The 16,181-nt window shown below is 34.3% G+C and overlaps 1 protein-coding gene across 1 annotated transcript in view; it reads right to left on the reverse strand.

The window, feature by feature from the left end:
• LOC128231772 (rabphilin-3A-like) overlaps positions 1–15,398 on the reverse strand; it is a 58,768-nt gene extending 43,370 nt beyond the window's left edge. Inside the window, exons 1-2 of the mRNA XM_052944955.1 lie at positions 15,294–15,398; positions 9,047–9,153 (exon numbers count right to left, since the gene is read on the reverse strand). Coding sequence (XP_052800915.1) covers positions 9,047–9,123 — 77 coding nt within the window. The 5' untranslated portion in view covers positions 9,124–9,153; positions 15,294–15,398. The remainder of the gene's footprint in view (positions 1–9,046; positions 9,154–15,293) is intronic.
• Positions 15,399–16,181: the final 783 nt, after the last annotated feature.

Here is a 16,181-nt window from a genome sequence, read left to right on the forward strand (position 1 = left end):
ATTTCCTCATTATTTTTATTCCATGTGAATATACCGTAAATCATTGAATACAGGACGCAAGCATATATATGGGAGTCAGGCTAAAAATGCTTGAAAAAACTACAACACCCACTTTAAATCTCTAATATAGGACGCAATGAAAAAAAGGCAAAATCGGCAGCCGCCATATTTGTCAAAATTGGCAGTTGCTCCATATTTGCTGCAAAGATTATTAAATAGTACAACACTAGTCCATATAACAACCGCTTCAGAGTCTTTGATAATTTTTGTGTTGTCGACTCTTCGCGTCCATATACCACTTGTTGTTTTCCTAGCCAAGATCCCAGCGCTAAGTATATTTAGCGCAAAGATAACGCGCACCTGTTCCGGTTAAACTCCACTAATAAAATGCGCATTGGAAATCAGGTAGTCATCTTCAGTTAAGGGCATCAATATTTGATAAAAATGTGAACACATATAAATAAGGTTTTTTAAAAGCTTTAATAAAACAAATACATTTATATATATATATATATATATATATATATATATATATATATATATATATATATATATATATTAATCAGGAAAACAGCCAAAAAAAACACATCCTTATGAATAATGTATCAAGAATATCGATGTCCCAACAGGGGAGGTCACTGCGTAGGATAAATATACTAATAGTGGCTAACCCAATATGGCAGTGTAAAGTCGACAGAAGCCGATCAGCGTCAGTTTATCATGGAAAACTTAAATTATAAATAAAAGGTATTAACCAGTATATCATTTATGTGTCCCTTTTATGTTTTCTTTTAACAATTCAGTGTTGTTGTAATATAATAGTCTAATATTTTATTTTACACTGGTATAAATAAATCGACTTGTGGCGTTATAGGGAACACAATAAATATCCAAATGTAAAAAAAAACGTTCCCTAAACGCGCATTATTGTGGCTAGTACAACACATGTACATAAATGATAAAATTGAAATAACAGTGGTACACAGCACATTAATGGTAAATTGAAATACTGTATTAAGTAATCGATAAATTAACAACAATTTAAATCTGTCATCCCATTGTCGCTCTCCGCGAAGCCCTCAAATTATTTGTAAAGACAAATTGTATAAGACAACGAAATTAAGTATTTCAAACACCTGGTATAATTGGTCGAACAACACTGTCATCGCAACAGTTTGTACTATTAATTGGTTGTAGGCCCACGGCCATAAAGTTTATTATGACGGAGTTTATAACACCTTCTCATATCGAGTTTGCACAATGATGCCACTTCACATGGTGCATGTCTATTTGTTTAAAATAAAGAATAATACTACGTAAAATCTCATACAGTTCTGAAATTTTAAAATATTTAACTTTTTTATTTTATTGTTGTCTGCTGATGCTAATCGTGCCTGATTTTCTACTGCAATTATAACTAAATCCATCAATCGATGTGAGTGGTTTCCCTTTGAAGTAAAATGTAAACAAACATATTTTGGCTTGAAATGGCCTTTGTTAAAAAAACATCAAAAGCCTATGAAAAACTGTATATTAAAGACACTTTGTAAAGACATTTTATTTATAAAAATTCTGGGGGGAAAAGTGCGTCCTTAACTCAATGATTTACGATTTTCATTGATTCAATAAGTGGTTCAAAAACACCATTTTCTCTCAGAAAAATTATGTTAAAAATAATGTTAAGCCTCTCACACCTCTATAATAAGCCATGAGATTGTAAAGGGCTGGTGCATCAACACCTGCCTGGGCTGGTACTCAATATTGGTCTTAATTGGATATAAGAACATAATGTAGCGAATCGGATCACTTGTTATTAATAACTGACCAATAGAGTGAATGAAGTCAATGATGTATGACCATAAGATTAACTCAAGTTGAATATTAGAATTTTATATAAATAAGAATATGAGCTGAATGAAAAAAGTACAAGACCCAAAAGGTATAAATATATAAATGAACACAATTAATAGGGGGTTTCAGTAGTTCTCTATAATTGTACTTTGTATTTTTTATCTAATTATAACTGACTGTTTCTTTGTTTTGAAAATAAAGTAATTGTTGATAAAAGAAATTCTGTTTAAAAAATTTGTTTAGTACTTAGATAATAGAGTGGTCTCGATGCCGTAACGTTTTTTCTGTTTCATGGCAGAAAACATTGCATGAAGATAATTAATAGATCCTTGACTTATCAAACTAAGACATACGGGAATAATCACTCAAAAACTGTTGACAGAAGCTATAAACAACAAGTGCGTGTCTCCGTTTTCAGATTCCATAAGTTACCCAAGAGGCCCAACAAATTCGTTGATAAATATAACAAGAGATACAATCTAAAACAGATCTACATTGCCTTTATTCGTGACTAGACATTGATAAGGGACTAGACAATATGATACGATATGGTTTCCATACTCTGAACCAAAGACGCGGTGGAAAACACACATTCTCCATTCAGCCACTTAGGGTCAATGTTAATCTGTTCCACTTTGAAGATATTTATTTGAGCCTTTTTTTTTAAATCATGAACTCTCAAGATGAACACAAGAAAATGGATGATGGTACTTCAATGCCAGACGAGCATAACATTCCATGTTCGATTTTTCTGTTTTCGACAGAGATATATAATTATAGTGTTAAAGAAACTGGTTTCATTTTGACTATTGATAATCAGTTCCACTGAAGTAAAAAATTATCCTTATGATAGTGCGATTGTTTTTTGACAATACCTTAATTGTAGTTGATTCTTGTACAATAACACATAATCCTTCGGAATGCATATGTTATGTGTATGTTTGAAGTTATTAAGTGTTGTTGCTTTCAGCCAGATTGTTTAAACGATAACGTCTGAACACTTCCAAATGTATAAATGAGCAAAAGGTGAAAATTGGTGGAAATTAACGGAACGCAAATATCTGGAGAAAAGAAGAAAAACAACTGGTTCAATTGATGATCGATTATAATTATAATAATACTATCGATTGTTGCCGATTCAAGGTCCAACCAATCAGTTTTTGATTATAATCAATCAGAACATCACTGGACAGAGCTCAAGTGTATTGAAGACAATTATGGAAAACGTTCTAAAACCATTACACTCTTATAATATGTCCTTATAACAAAACACTTCAAAGAAGATTTTCTGGGTCTTTTGCTAAACCCAAAATGCCTATAAGAAGCTCAGTTTCTCTGTGTAAAACAGGTCTCTTTGAGCTTCTATGTCAGACTGTTATTCCTGATGGCCAGACGAGTCTTCGGGCCCTACCCCTAACCTTTGTTTTAAACTAAAAAAACTTAAATTAGAATTAAAGGGACTTAATGTGACACCATGGAAATTATGTGGTACACAAACCCAGTAAATTTAGATTTGGAAAATTAGGCAAAAACTGCTAATGATTTTTATGTTGTAAGCGATGTGATACATCAGTAAGTAAGATTCAACTACATAACAATATTAATTTTATGTAAGTTATGAAAAAAAAAATTCTTTCTTGCAATGGCATCATCTGGTGTTGTCAATGCCTTGAAGCTGCGAGTTAAGCTTCTAAACGTCACAAACTATAAATTTACTTTTCCAATGTCAATGACCTCATTATTTTTCTACATAAAATAATAATTTAAAAAACAGATGCTAAATGGCAGAAGAAACAGGTAGGTTTAAATCATTGTAATTTCACAAAAATCATATTTTGCACCCAAATAAACATGAGATTTAACAAGCAACTAACAAGTAAGTAATTGACACCAATGTCAGATACCATTTTTTGTCATCTATAAATGCTATTATAAATATTCTATTCTTATATTATTATACGATTTATTTGTCAAACACAACATATAGATTTTATAAGCTGCATCGCCCGATTTTGGGCCTTCAGACATAATTATTACAAACAAACTAATCTCCTGCATTGTTTTCAGTATAACTCTCCCTGTAATGCCACTTAATTGAAATATCCAATAAAAAATAATATCAAATATGTGCCTGAAAGCCCAAAATCTCGTGATGCGACTCGTATAGCATCAGCTGAGGGAAGAAAAGCAACATTTGTAATTAATCTTACACCAATTTTCCATAGAGAGCAATGTTTTACCACAAAACAATTTCAAAATTGTCATCTAAAATAACAAATTGCTTCGCAGCATGAAAAGGACAAAACCAACCGCTTTTTTTATCAATTTAAAGGAAAATCTGATGTCCAACAGTTTTCTGGAAAACTGCATGAGCTAAGCAGTAGTGTTGGGAATCGGTTCAAGTTTCCAATCAAGTAATTGATAGTACAATTGTTTTTTGACAAAACCAACTGGTTATAAGGCCCTACTTCCAAGTCCAGTTTGAGAGCCAAGGGTGCAGGCATTGTCGAGTTATCACTCAGACAACCTTTTAGCATTCAAGTTTATTGTTACCTTGACCTTTGACCCGATGACCCATTAAATGAATAGGGGTCATCTACTGGTCAGGCTCAGATTTCATGTAAAGTTTGATGAAAGTATAGGTCCTGGAATTGTCCAGTTATCACTCGGACAAGCTTTGGTCTACAGACGGACCAATGAACCGACCAACCGACATGTGTTAAGCAATATACCACCTTTTTCGAAGGGGGACATAAAAAGGGGCGATTTTTTTACTTGGGTAGGGGAAAATTAAACGCTATTTCAGGAGGGGAATGGGGCCGAATTTTGGCCACAAAAAGGGCCAAAAACCCCACTGCATTCAGCCCAAGCATTACTTTGCCAGAGTAATTTTGAGAAAGACCAAAATGAAGGGTCTCAGAGTGGGATCGAGATCGTAATTTTTTCATTACGACAGAGACAAGATTCAGGCATGGAAATCAAATGGCACTTCACAGAACAATGAATATATTGAACAAATAAAGATAAGCACCCAGAAACGGCCGACGGAGTCCCTCGTGCGTCTAGACAATCAAATCCAATATCAGATTCAGCCTTAAATGCAAAAATTAATGGTCACATTTTGCAACTAAGACATTCCAATCAAATATCATTATATGCATGGTTCCCATCAGAAGTGCATTTACTGGAGGAGAATAAAATGGAAATTAATGAAGAAAGGAAATGGTTCAAAATAAAACACATCATGCATCAGATTTATCCATCATAGCACAAGTGGATCCCCCCCCCCCCCCCAAATCATCCAAGTCAACATTTGATTTCACAATAGGAGAAAAGAATTGATGAAATACGCCCAAAATTTCGGTTCTGAAGGAAGGGCGCAAGCAAAAAGGTTACATCCCCTGTAACGTTAAGAAAAAGATAAAGAAAAGCAAGTGCCTTCTTAGCTTTCATGAGGACATAATAAATCCATCTTCTACCAAACATTACCCCTCCAGAAGAGAGCAATTTTCTGTTTCCATAATTGTTGTATGGATGATTTCTGTCCACTTACGCTCTCATTGTTGTTCCTATCGCATACATCATGCAGAACAACTACTGTCTCTCACAATGGAGCAAAACAATGCAGTCCGATACAACTTCAGCAATGTAAACAACATATGAATATTATGGTGGCCCGTATCTATTGATTGGAAAATGATAGAACTAGCCTTCAATTAATTAAAAGTTTGTTTAAGAAATGAATTGCGGGATTGATGTCATTATCAGGGTATGAATGCAGTTTGGCTGGTTCAAGTGTGTGGAGTCAGAAAACTCCATGCATACTTTACCAGCCCAACTGCGTTCATATTCACGATTATGACATCAATCAAGCAATTCATTACTTGTATTTACACCATTAGTTCATTATTTGTTTCAAGAACTCTTCGAAACTTATTTTATTTAACATAATCATACAGTAACTTTTTCCATCCATTTTTCAAGTAGAATGAACCAACTGTAACCATAAACAGTTTGTCATATAACATCACAATAGCATGAGGAAACAAGAGCTGTCACAGTATGTGACGAATGCCCCCGAATGTGACATTGATCTACGAACAAGGTCAGTACATGAAAAGTTGATCTTGCCTTTACGTGTCAAATACATATGGCAAGTTATTTTAAATTGCCTCTGAACATAAAAAAATACCATCCATACTTGACAACCTACACTGTATGTCCTTATATTCAGAATTCCCTTGTGAATAAACACTTAGTGTATCTTTCACCTTAGAGGTAGGGACATGGGTCTTGCACACCACACGTTGTCTTCGTATGTGGAACACATGTAGCAAGTGATTTTAAAATCTGTCTATACAAGGGAAAGTAACAGCCCTGACACGACAACCTATTCTCTATGTCCTTATATGCAGCACTCCATTGTGAATAAACACTAAGTGTGACCTTGACCTTTGAGGTAGGGACACGGGTCTTGCACGCGACACGTCGTCTTGGTATGTGGAACACAAGTGTCAAGTTTTTTTAAACCTGTCCATACAAGGGAAAGTTACAGCCCGGACACGACAACCTATACTCTATGTCCTTATATGCAGCACTCCATTGTGAATAAACACTATGTGTGACCTTGACCTTTGAGGCAGGGACACGGGTCTTGCACACGACACGTCGTCTTGGTATGTGGAACACATGTGGCAAGTTATTTTAAAATCTGTCCATACAAGGGAAAGTTACAGCCCGGACACGACAACCTATACTCTATGTCCTTATATGCAGCACTCCATTGTGAATAAACACTAAGTGTGACCTTGACCTTTGAGGTAGGGACACGGGTCTTGCAGGCGACACGTCGTCTTGGTATGTGGAACACATGTGGCAAGTTATTTTAAAATCTGTCCATACAAGGGAAAGTTACAGCCCGGACACGACAACCTATACTCTATGTCCTTATATGCAGCACTCCATTGTAAATAAACTCTTAGTGTGACCTTGACCTTTGAGGTAGGGACACGGGTTTTGCAGGCGACACATCGTCTTGGTATGTGGAACACATTTGGCAAGTTATTTTAAAATCTGTCCATACAAGGGAAAGTTACTGCCCGGACAGGACAACCTATACTCTATGTCCTTATATGCAGCACTCCATTGTAAATAAACACTAAGTGTGACCTTGACCTTTGAGGTAAGGACACAGGTCTTGCAACGCGACACGTCGTCTTGGTATGTGGAACACATGTGGCAAGTTATTTTAAAATCTGTCCATACAAGAGAAAGTTACAGCCCGGACACGACACCCTATACTCTATGTCCTTATATGCAGCACTCCATTGTGAATAAACACTAAGTGTGACCTTGACCTTTGAGGTAGGGACAAGGGTCTTGCACGCGACACGTCGTCTTGGTATGTGGAACACATGTGGCAAGTTATTTTAAAATCTGTCCATACAAGGGAAAGTTACAGCCCGGACACGACAACCTGTACTCTATGTCCTTATCATATATAATGCAGCACTCCATTGTGAATAAACACTAAGTGTGACCTTGACCTTTGAGGTAGGGACACGGGTCTTGCACGCGACACGTCGTCTTGGTATGTGGTACACATGTGGCAAGTTATTTTAAAATCTGTCCATACAAGAGAAAGTTACAGCCCGGACACGACAACCTATACTCTATGTCCTTATATGCAGCACTCCATTGTGAATAAACACTAAGTGTGACCTTGACCTTTGAGGTAGGGACACGGGTCTTGCACGCCACACGTCGTCTTGGTATGTAGAACACATGTGGCACGTTATTTTTAGATCTGTCCATACAAGGGAAAGTTACAGAGCCGGACAGACGGACGGACGGTGCGATTTTAATATGCCCACCTTCGGGGGCATAAAAAAAATCAATTCAAATCACTTTTCCGCCAAATTTCGTAATAATTTAAAACGCTAATGACAACAATACATTTTACATATCATAAATTGTTGATTAAATTTTCGTGGCCTCCTGGCACAATAAAAACAATAACAAGATAAACACATTTCAATTTACATGTATATTAACTTGCGATGGATTGCATACAAAACATATCCCAAGATGTTGCGTTCATCAGAAAATATTCGCATTCACTGAAAGTCAGTTTTTTTAAATTATGGAAATTGAGGTGTAAATATTTTGAGTTCTTTAATGGTCATAATTTGTTTTGGCTACAAAATTAAGAGCTTAGTAAGTTAAAATCAACAACACAAAAACACCCTGCTCCTATGTCTACCCTTCCCTAAACCCAACGAACCTACCTACCTAATTATAACCTATCAACCTTCTGACCCCAGGCCCACCCAGCTACCCTCGACCAACCTACCAACCCACTCAAACTGTGGGTGGGGTATAATGCCAAACAATCTCTTTTTTAAGTGAGGTCTTGCGTTTGGTACTACAGCATTATAACAATTTTTGTTCAAATCAAAAAATGCTTCTGCATCACACTATTTGAACAAGAATTATATGTCCCCAGTATCATCAGTCCGCATAAAACAGAACTTTGTTTATTAAGAAACAAAACAAAAACAAGACAATATACTTAAAAAAATGATTTGCAAAACTTATGGAAAAGGTATCAAGCAAGTCTACGGAATAGGGTTATCATAATGATACTTTATCATAACAAGTTTTATAAAATTTTGTATTGAATGTAAGATCCTTTTAATCATATGCCATATCTGTCACCAAGCTAGCGTTATACAAGAAAAAAAGTAATGGTTGTATTACATTTGAAACGAGAAACATCAGGTGTAAAATATGTGATATCATATGGTATAGACTTAGAAATAAATCTGCCATAACAGGTGTAAAATATATATTATATAGTATAGGCTTAGAAATAAACCTGATATCTATTATATACATTTACAAAATAAAAATATTTAAATTTTGAGAATAGTTTATAAAAAAGAAATTTCAGCAGAAAAAAAACACAGACACCCAACAAGATTAATAATGTTGTCACAATGTACACACATAGCGTATTTAAAGTTACAATTACTCATTGCATAAAAAACATCTATACAAATCATTAAATAACACAAACTATTTTTGAGTCAACAGATTGCGTAAATTAAGAACTGTTTTTTTTTACACAGAATTGTACAGTCAGTACCGTACAGCGAACACCAAATAACGAAAACAAAAAGACATAATTACTCACTTAGCTCTAAGCGCCAATTGCCGATCGTTCGGACAGGTCCAGCGATCCATTCCGTTCTCTGTAGATATTTCCCCCATATGTCACTCAAAACAATTTACAGCGGGACACTGAAATACCATAATAAAGCATGTTATTGTTCTTGTCATTCAATAGAATTTATTATATTAAAATTCCGCAATATCTGCTATGCTGAGCTGAACTATGCAATGCATTAAAGATTCAAGCTTCGCAATATATATTTTAGATGAATTTATTCAATCAGGAACTGCTCAGTCTTTTAAGGAAATAATCTCCATTCAGAAATTATGAATACTGCTAAAGCCAGTAATTCAGACTTGAAGTTGCTATTATATTACCAGGGAAACTGACGTATCTGTCTGAAAGCTTAAGCAGCTCCACTCAAATGCTAGGCAATATCTAAATAGATGTTGCTCCACTGTTAGCACCGTATCTACTCCGGAGTGCTAAAGGCTTCCCTTGGAACTGTGAACATTAAATTGAATAAAGGGAGCCAATAATCAGCTACACCACTATTGTGTGAGAAAAAATGCCGGTCAATAACAAAGCAGACAGTAACCTGAGGTTATATTTGTTACAAATGATCTAATTGTGAAGGGGGTTTCCGAGAAATTTTAAATTAAAATTTTATTGCCTTCTGTATTTTTACACGACCAACGAAATAAAATTGACTTCTGTAATACATTTGAATTAAAATTAAAAAATTAAAAAAAAGTGCATTTTATATAATTATAAGCATTTGAAGGTTTTGGTGTTTTCCTGCATTCAATGTTCGTGGCTTAAATGCTCCGCACAAATGAATTGGAATCAAGTGTTACACTTCAAAAAAAGTTGACTGCCACCTTCAATGATTGAGCAAATTCTTTTACTTATAAACGTGGAACTAAGGGGATGAGAGTGGTCTAGTGGTATAGGTGTCCGCCTCTCACCCAAACAGCTTATGGGTTTGATACCAACTGCAAGTACTTTCACATGGCCTCTCAAAAAGGACACAGTACTGGTTTCTGCCCAGGAAACAGACTGGAGAGTAAGTCTATAAGCTACCAGCTGTCGTCAAATCAAGCTAAAATACATTAGTATTTACTAACATGGAGCAAACTTTTAAGGGGTGGCCCATATGCCCACAAAGGATTCATACATGTATGCTATATTTGTTTTACATCAAATGGCCCATTTAATTGAAGCCATAAATTACCCTCTTTGAAGCGGCGAAAGCTCTCTATTAAATCGCTTTTGTGGCTGTACACATTGATTGACTCTTCGTTGCAAAAGGGTATTATTAAGGGATATCAGTGCTCCAAGTAGGCCTTTATAGCAGGGGGGGCACCCTACTGCCCTTTTTCCGGCACCATGCTGCCGTTTTCTGGCACCCTGCTGCCTTATTTTACTATTCGCTGTTTTTTTAGCAAAAGGGTTATGAAAGTGTGCTGCATCCCTTATGGAGACCAGAATGGACAGCCTAAGTCTGCCTTCATAGAATTAAATGCTCAAGACTGTCATATATTTCTTTTGTATCGTCTAAAACTTATTATCAGTATTATATTATAAATACATACACCCTTAACATATCAAGCAGTTGGAACCTAATATTACTTCAATTAATTACAATTTATAATTTTTACTGCCAAATCAATAATGTTCAGTTCATCATAGCCAGATTCAATGTGCTCTTTCCACCCTTAGGTGACCCTCTCCGTTTGCTGCAACACCCTGCCCTTTTTAAATCCTGGCTTAAACCCTACATTATGATCATGTTTTTTCTAACTTGATTGACGAGGCTGCTTGCTATGTTCATTTGCAAACAGTTAAGTTATATCAGGCTTTTTTAGCTCATTTTGGGAAAATGTCCCTAGACATTTTGGGAAATTTGCATCGCAAATATGCCATTTTAGAGAAAAAATATTCGCTTTGCATAAAAAATTGAAACAATTTCCAGTTTAATGAACAAGTTTTTCTGTCTCCTGCAAATGAGGAAATTATTAAAATATTAGTTCCTTTCCCTGTTCAAAAGACCTAGAATGGCTGAAATATCAATCTGTGTGATTATAAATATCTATTGCAATAAATCATGACAGTTAATATTGCATAATGATCCTTGAATGTGATGAAAAACAATGATTTCTGAATTCAATAATCCATAAAACTTTACATCACACAGTACTTTGGATGTTGAATGAACCATTACAGTTCAAAAAACTTTTATGAAAAAAAAAAAATTGATTGGAATTTTTGCAGATAAGGAAATATCATATATTTTGCTAGGGGAATTGGGTCCGATAGTCGACCCCATGGGAACTACACAAAAAGGCGTGTGTATAGTATTCAGTGTAATACTTAACCTTGTATTAAAGCTGCTGCCTCTCACAGATTGAACGTTTTGATAACTTTTTTTTTGTCTTGGAACGAGCCAATTTTTGCGAAAAATCCATGGAAGGCAGTTATAAAAGACTGCTGACAAAAATTAGATTGCAGATTTTTACATTTAAGTTCAAAAATTGATTTTTTATGCATTTTTCTCAAACCATTAGTAACGGTTTAAGCCATAAAACATTAATTTTTAAACAAAAATATGAAAATCTGTAATCTGATTTTTTGGCAGCAATCTTATATTATTGGTTTGCAGATATTTACCTAAAAATTTGCTCTTTCCAAGAAAAAAATTAAAAAAAGTTGTAAAAATGGTATATCTGTGAGACTGCAGCTTTAAAAACCTAGATTATACATGCAGATATCGTTAAAAAAATCATAAGTAATTATTGACTAACATAAACCTTTCAAATATTCAGTAATTCCAAGATTCAAGTGCACTTGAATGATTTTTATATTTTACACCCCAAAAAGCAAAATTTGATATAAATTATATATATATAATTAACTATGACATTCACAGAAATTGTTATAGCATGAACTTGAACTCAGTATTCCATAATCAATATAATACTCCGAAATTGAAAACCTCTGGGAAATGAAATATAGAATTCTGAAAATATTGCTTCTCAAAAAAAAAAGACGGAATGTTTTACATTGATTTCATGCACAATACTATTAATCAAAGCCAATTCACTCTCTGATCTCTGATAGCTAACAAAATAAATTGATTGTCAAGCCTTAATGCAAAACATTTAACAGAGGAAAAATCTAAAATAAACATGAAAAGCATTGAATTAGACATTTAATCAACATTGAACATTTAAACTCATGATATTGTATACAATTGGAATTACTATTATAAATATTATTTTATTTAATGAAGAGATTATATTAGGCTAACAGAAACTGTTGTTGTTTTTTTCAGCATACTTTAATATGCCTACCCCATGTCTTATGCACAGGCTGCAGTTATGTTGACAGGATCCACCCTGTTGCTACACCCCTCATAATACAAACATTCCATTTCACACGTTCATTCCAGCACAGGTTTAGTAGTACTGCCTTAGATCTTTTTAAATGTCAATTTATGCATACAATTAGTGAATATGAAAGAATGAATGCCTACTGCTTTCATTCCATGTCCTTTTACTAATATATTCCAGTTCCTCGCAATTACTTTCTTATCGAAATATGAGTATGGGCAGGTAACTCCATGAATTTCAGAAATTAAAGAAGTTTAGTTCATTAAGTTGTATGTTTGTTCTTAAAAGCACCAGCAAGACATTATAAATTATTTATAGAGTGAAATGGAGAAACACATTTACATTCTCTTAAACCGACCGTCCTCTAAAATTTTGTTCCCACAATCATTCTCAGACACAAAAAATTGACAACTGTCGCTGCTGTTAACTATATAGGTAACACGCCCCTGATGAAAACCTGCACGTAATAATCTTCAATTTTAAATGTGACTCGCTCATGTTTTTGGACCAAAAATTAGGTTTTCTGATAATGCATCTGAAAACACTTATTTTATCATTATTTTTTCTATGATATTGAAAAAATCACAGAAAAAATACAGTTAAAGCATAAAAAAATATTTTGGTTTTAGTGGGGTTCAAACCCATATTGGTAAAGTCAAGAAAAAGTTAGAAAACAACCAGCTGGTCCTTATTAAGCCACTGGGACTTTAACAAAAGTGGTGGATAGGTTGACCTGTTAAGGATCACGTGATAATGTCAATCAACCAATCACAAAACACCACAGCTATAGTTAATTTTCAATCAGGCTATAAACGCTAATGAAAATTGTGGTCCTCAAAGACGATATTTGAGCAAATATCAACATTTGCTGAAGGATTCCAGCTTTTAGTATTTATGTTTTTACACTTTTTATGATTTGCCACACTTTATTTCGTAATTAAAAAAAGCATTTTACAAACCATGAGCGAGTCACTTTAATGCTTTAGCCTTATGATGAAGCACAGGACTACAAACCTGTTGGGGGGTTCAAGGTCAAGGTTCTCATCCATCTAGAAGCACAAATAATATTTTCTATTTTGTTTTCATTAGCTTACATCTTTAACAGAAGTTTATTGTTTTTAAAATGTAATAAAAAAACCATTTAAACACATAAATATTAGTTTCTTTGAAGATTTTACTACTTGCAGGCTGAAATAGCTGGTTGGAAATTTGACACTTGAAATTGTTTTTTAAAAGAGAGTGGTATTAATCATCATGATTAGTCTGGCATAATGTTGCCAAAAGGTGAAGGTTAATTATAAATATAGAATAAGTCAGGAATATTTGTTGTCTCTTGGTCGATGTCATTTACGTCAAATTTTCTGAAATGGCGGGACTCCATTTGCTATCGATAATCGACAGTTCATAATATCAGTAAAGAATACATTCTTTATACATAGTATCATCACATTCATTGATATGGTTTAACAATTAGTATGTGTGATGCTATAGTCATGCGTTTTACAAAAGTAAGTTAATATCCATAATGGTGGCTACCTTTTTCTGTCTTTAATAACAAAATGATGCACATCACATCAAGTAAGTTATCTTAGCACTTTATCCATGTAAAAGCATAGTAAATATTTGTTAACCAGCTTAACATTTGCAACCTGTAATATTGAAGAGTTCATTAAAATATCTTAATTTAATAAAACTTTCACCAAAAAGTAAATTTGTTAATAACAAAGGATACCAAAAAAGGTTTCAAAAACAGAATGCATCGAGCCGGGATCCCCGGTGTTTGCAGGTAATACCGGACCCACTACACCATAGAGACAGATTATTGAGGTTGTATGAAATATATAAACAATTAAAATCAATGTGTAATTTTGGGAAAGTTTGTCATTTTTAAAACGAAAGTGTTTACATTCCCCAAATTTGTGGAAGAGAGTGACCTCCCTTGTTAAAATGAACTTAACGAGAATTTACCGGAAAGAAAAATTGCCATTTACGCTATGTTTACCGCATAACAAAACATCGTAGTTATCGGAAGTAACATTAGCGACATCGATTTTGGCCTACCACTATCGATTGTCGCTGACATAGCATTTTCAGGGACGATTAATCAATTGTACTCGATAATCATTTCATCACTAAATGATACACATTAAGAAATTATCAAGCTGATTATAGACAACATTAATTGTGCCAATATGTTTTAATCTGCACAGTGACAAGACTTACGAAAACAGTCATCAATTTTGACAATACATGTTTTGGATACGATTGCAATGGTTGATGTGAGAGCCAGAATGTTAAAGGGTAGTTCTTACCAGTGTTCCTTTCTGTCTATGCACTATGCTCCAATATCCTTAAATGATTAACAATCTTATTGGAGCACTCGCTGAATGAGCAAGGCCTGAGTGGGGGTATGTATAAAATTACACACCACCAAAATTATTGACAAAAACCAACAATTTCAGACAATAGCCTAGTTACTTATCCATAATAGAGGAAAGTCACTACAGACACGACCAAAATCTTGTTAATCATATTTGATATTTTGTTTTCTTTTCAACCTCAAAAGAAAAATAAACAAACTATATGCAATTTTGGAAAAGCTGAATCAATTACCTTTATTATAGCATATAACACTTGAAAGTTGAACTTTGACGGCTAAAACACAAACAATATTTACTGATATATAAATTTAAACACACTACAATATTGAAAAAAATGATCGAAACAATTTGACAAAACAGTTCAACTGTTAAATGAGCAATCCGAAAAATATAGTCCGAAAAAATGAAACAACAGCAAAACAACTATTATAAAAAATAGTTAAAGAAGAGATAGATCTATTGTTACACAAAACTACATAAAATAGTACTGCTTACACTGGTTTTATTTGTCGTTTTTAGATGACATTCTGCTTAACACGTCGAATTCGTGATGTTGTGACAGATCAATATTTTGGTTTGACAGGTGCGCGCGCAGCGGCATCATTTCCAATGGAACCTAAATAACAAATACAGGAAAGAAAATATTTCGGGAAGCACACAGTAAATTTGATCCACTAACCTCAAAATAATATGGTTCATCTGCTGGTCATGATCAGTCACTACAAGTTTGAGGTCCCTGAGCTAAAAAGTTCTTCATGTATTGAATGTAAACTGATTTTCAACTGAAGACACAACGACTTTCACCTTTGACCCACTGACCTCAATTATAAATTAATATAGTTCATATGATATGGTCATAACCCTCTAAGATACTGGGCCTTTCGGTTCTTCATATATTGATCGAAAACCGGTTTTCAGCTGAATGTAATCTTAATGTCACAACGAAAATGTCCTTTGACCATCTGACAAAATGAAGAGGCTTTGTCTGCTGGTCATGACCAGCCTGCCGACAGGTTTAAAAACTCTGGGCTTGAGCTTTCTTCAGATATTAAACGGCAACCGTGGGAACGGACGGATGGACGAACAAAGATCGAAAAACTATATGCCAGCCTTTGGGGCATAAAACCCCAGGTTTTGTAAATGTAATAATAATAAACTTAAGGTTTAATGATTTTAGTTAGGATTTATTTGTGACCTAACGCACGCTTGGGATGAATGATTCTATACTTTTTCAGTTATAAAAATTAAGCGGTATGATAAAAGTTGAGATGGTATTCCAGGGGCGTAGCTTCCTATAGGCCGTGTAGGCCGCGGCCTACACAATTTTCAGAAAATAATAATAATAATAATGCCAAATCTGCAATAAAACTTAATTAATATATC

The sequence above is a fragment of the Mya arenaria genome, chromosome 4, assembly GCF_026914265.1.
Source record: "Mya arenaria isolate MELC-2E11 chromosome 4, ASM2691426v1".
NCBI classification, from domain to species: domain Eukaryota; kingdom Metazoa; phylum Mollusca; class Bivalvia; order Myida; family Myidae; genus Mya; species Mya arenaria.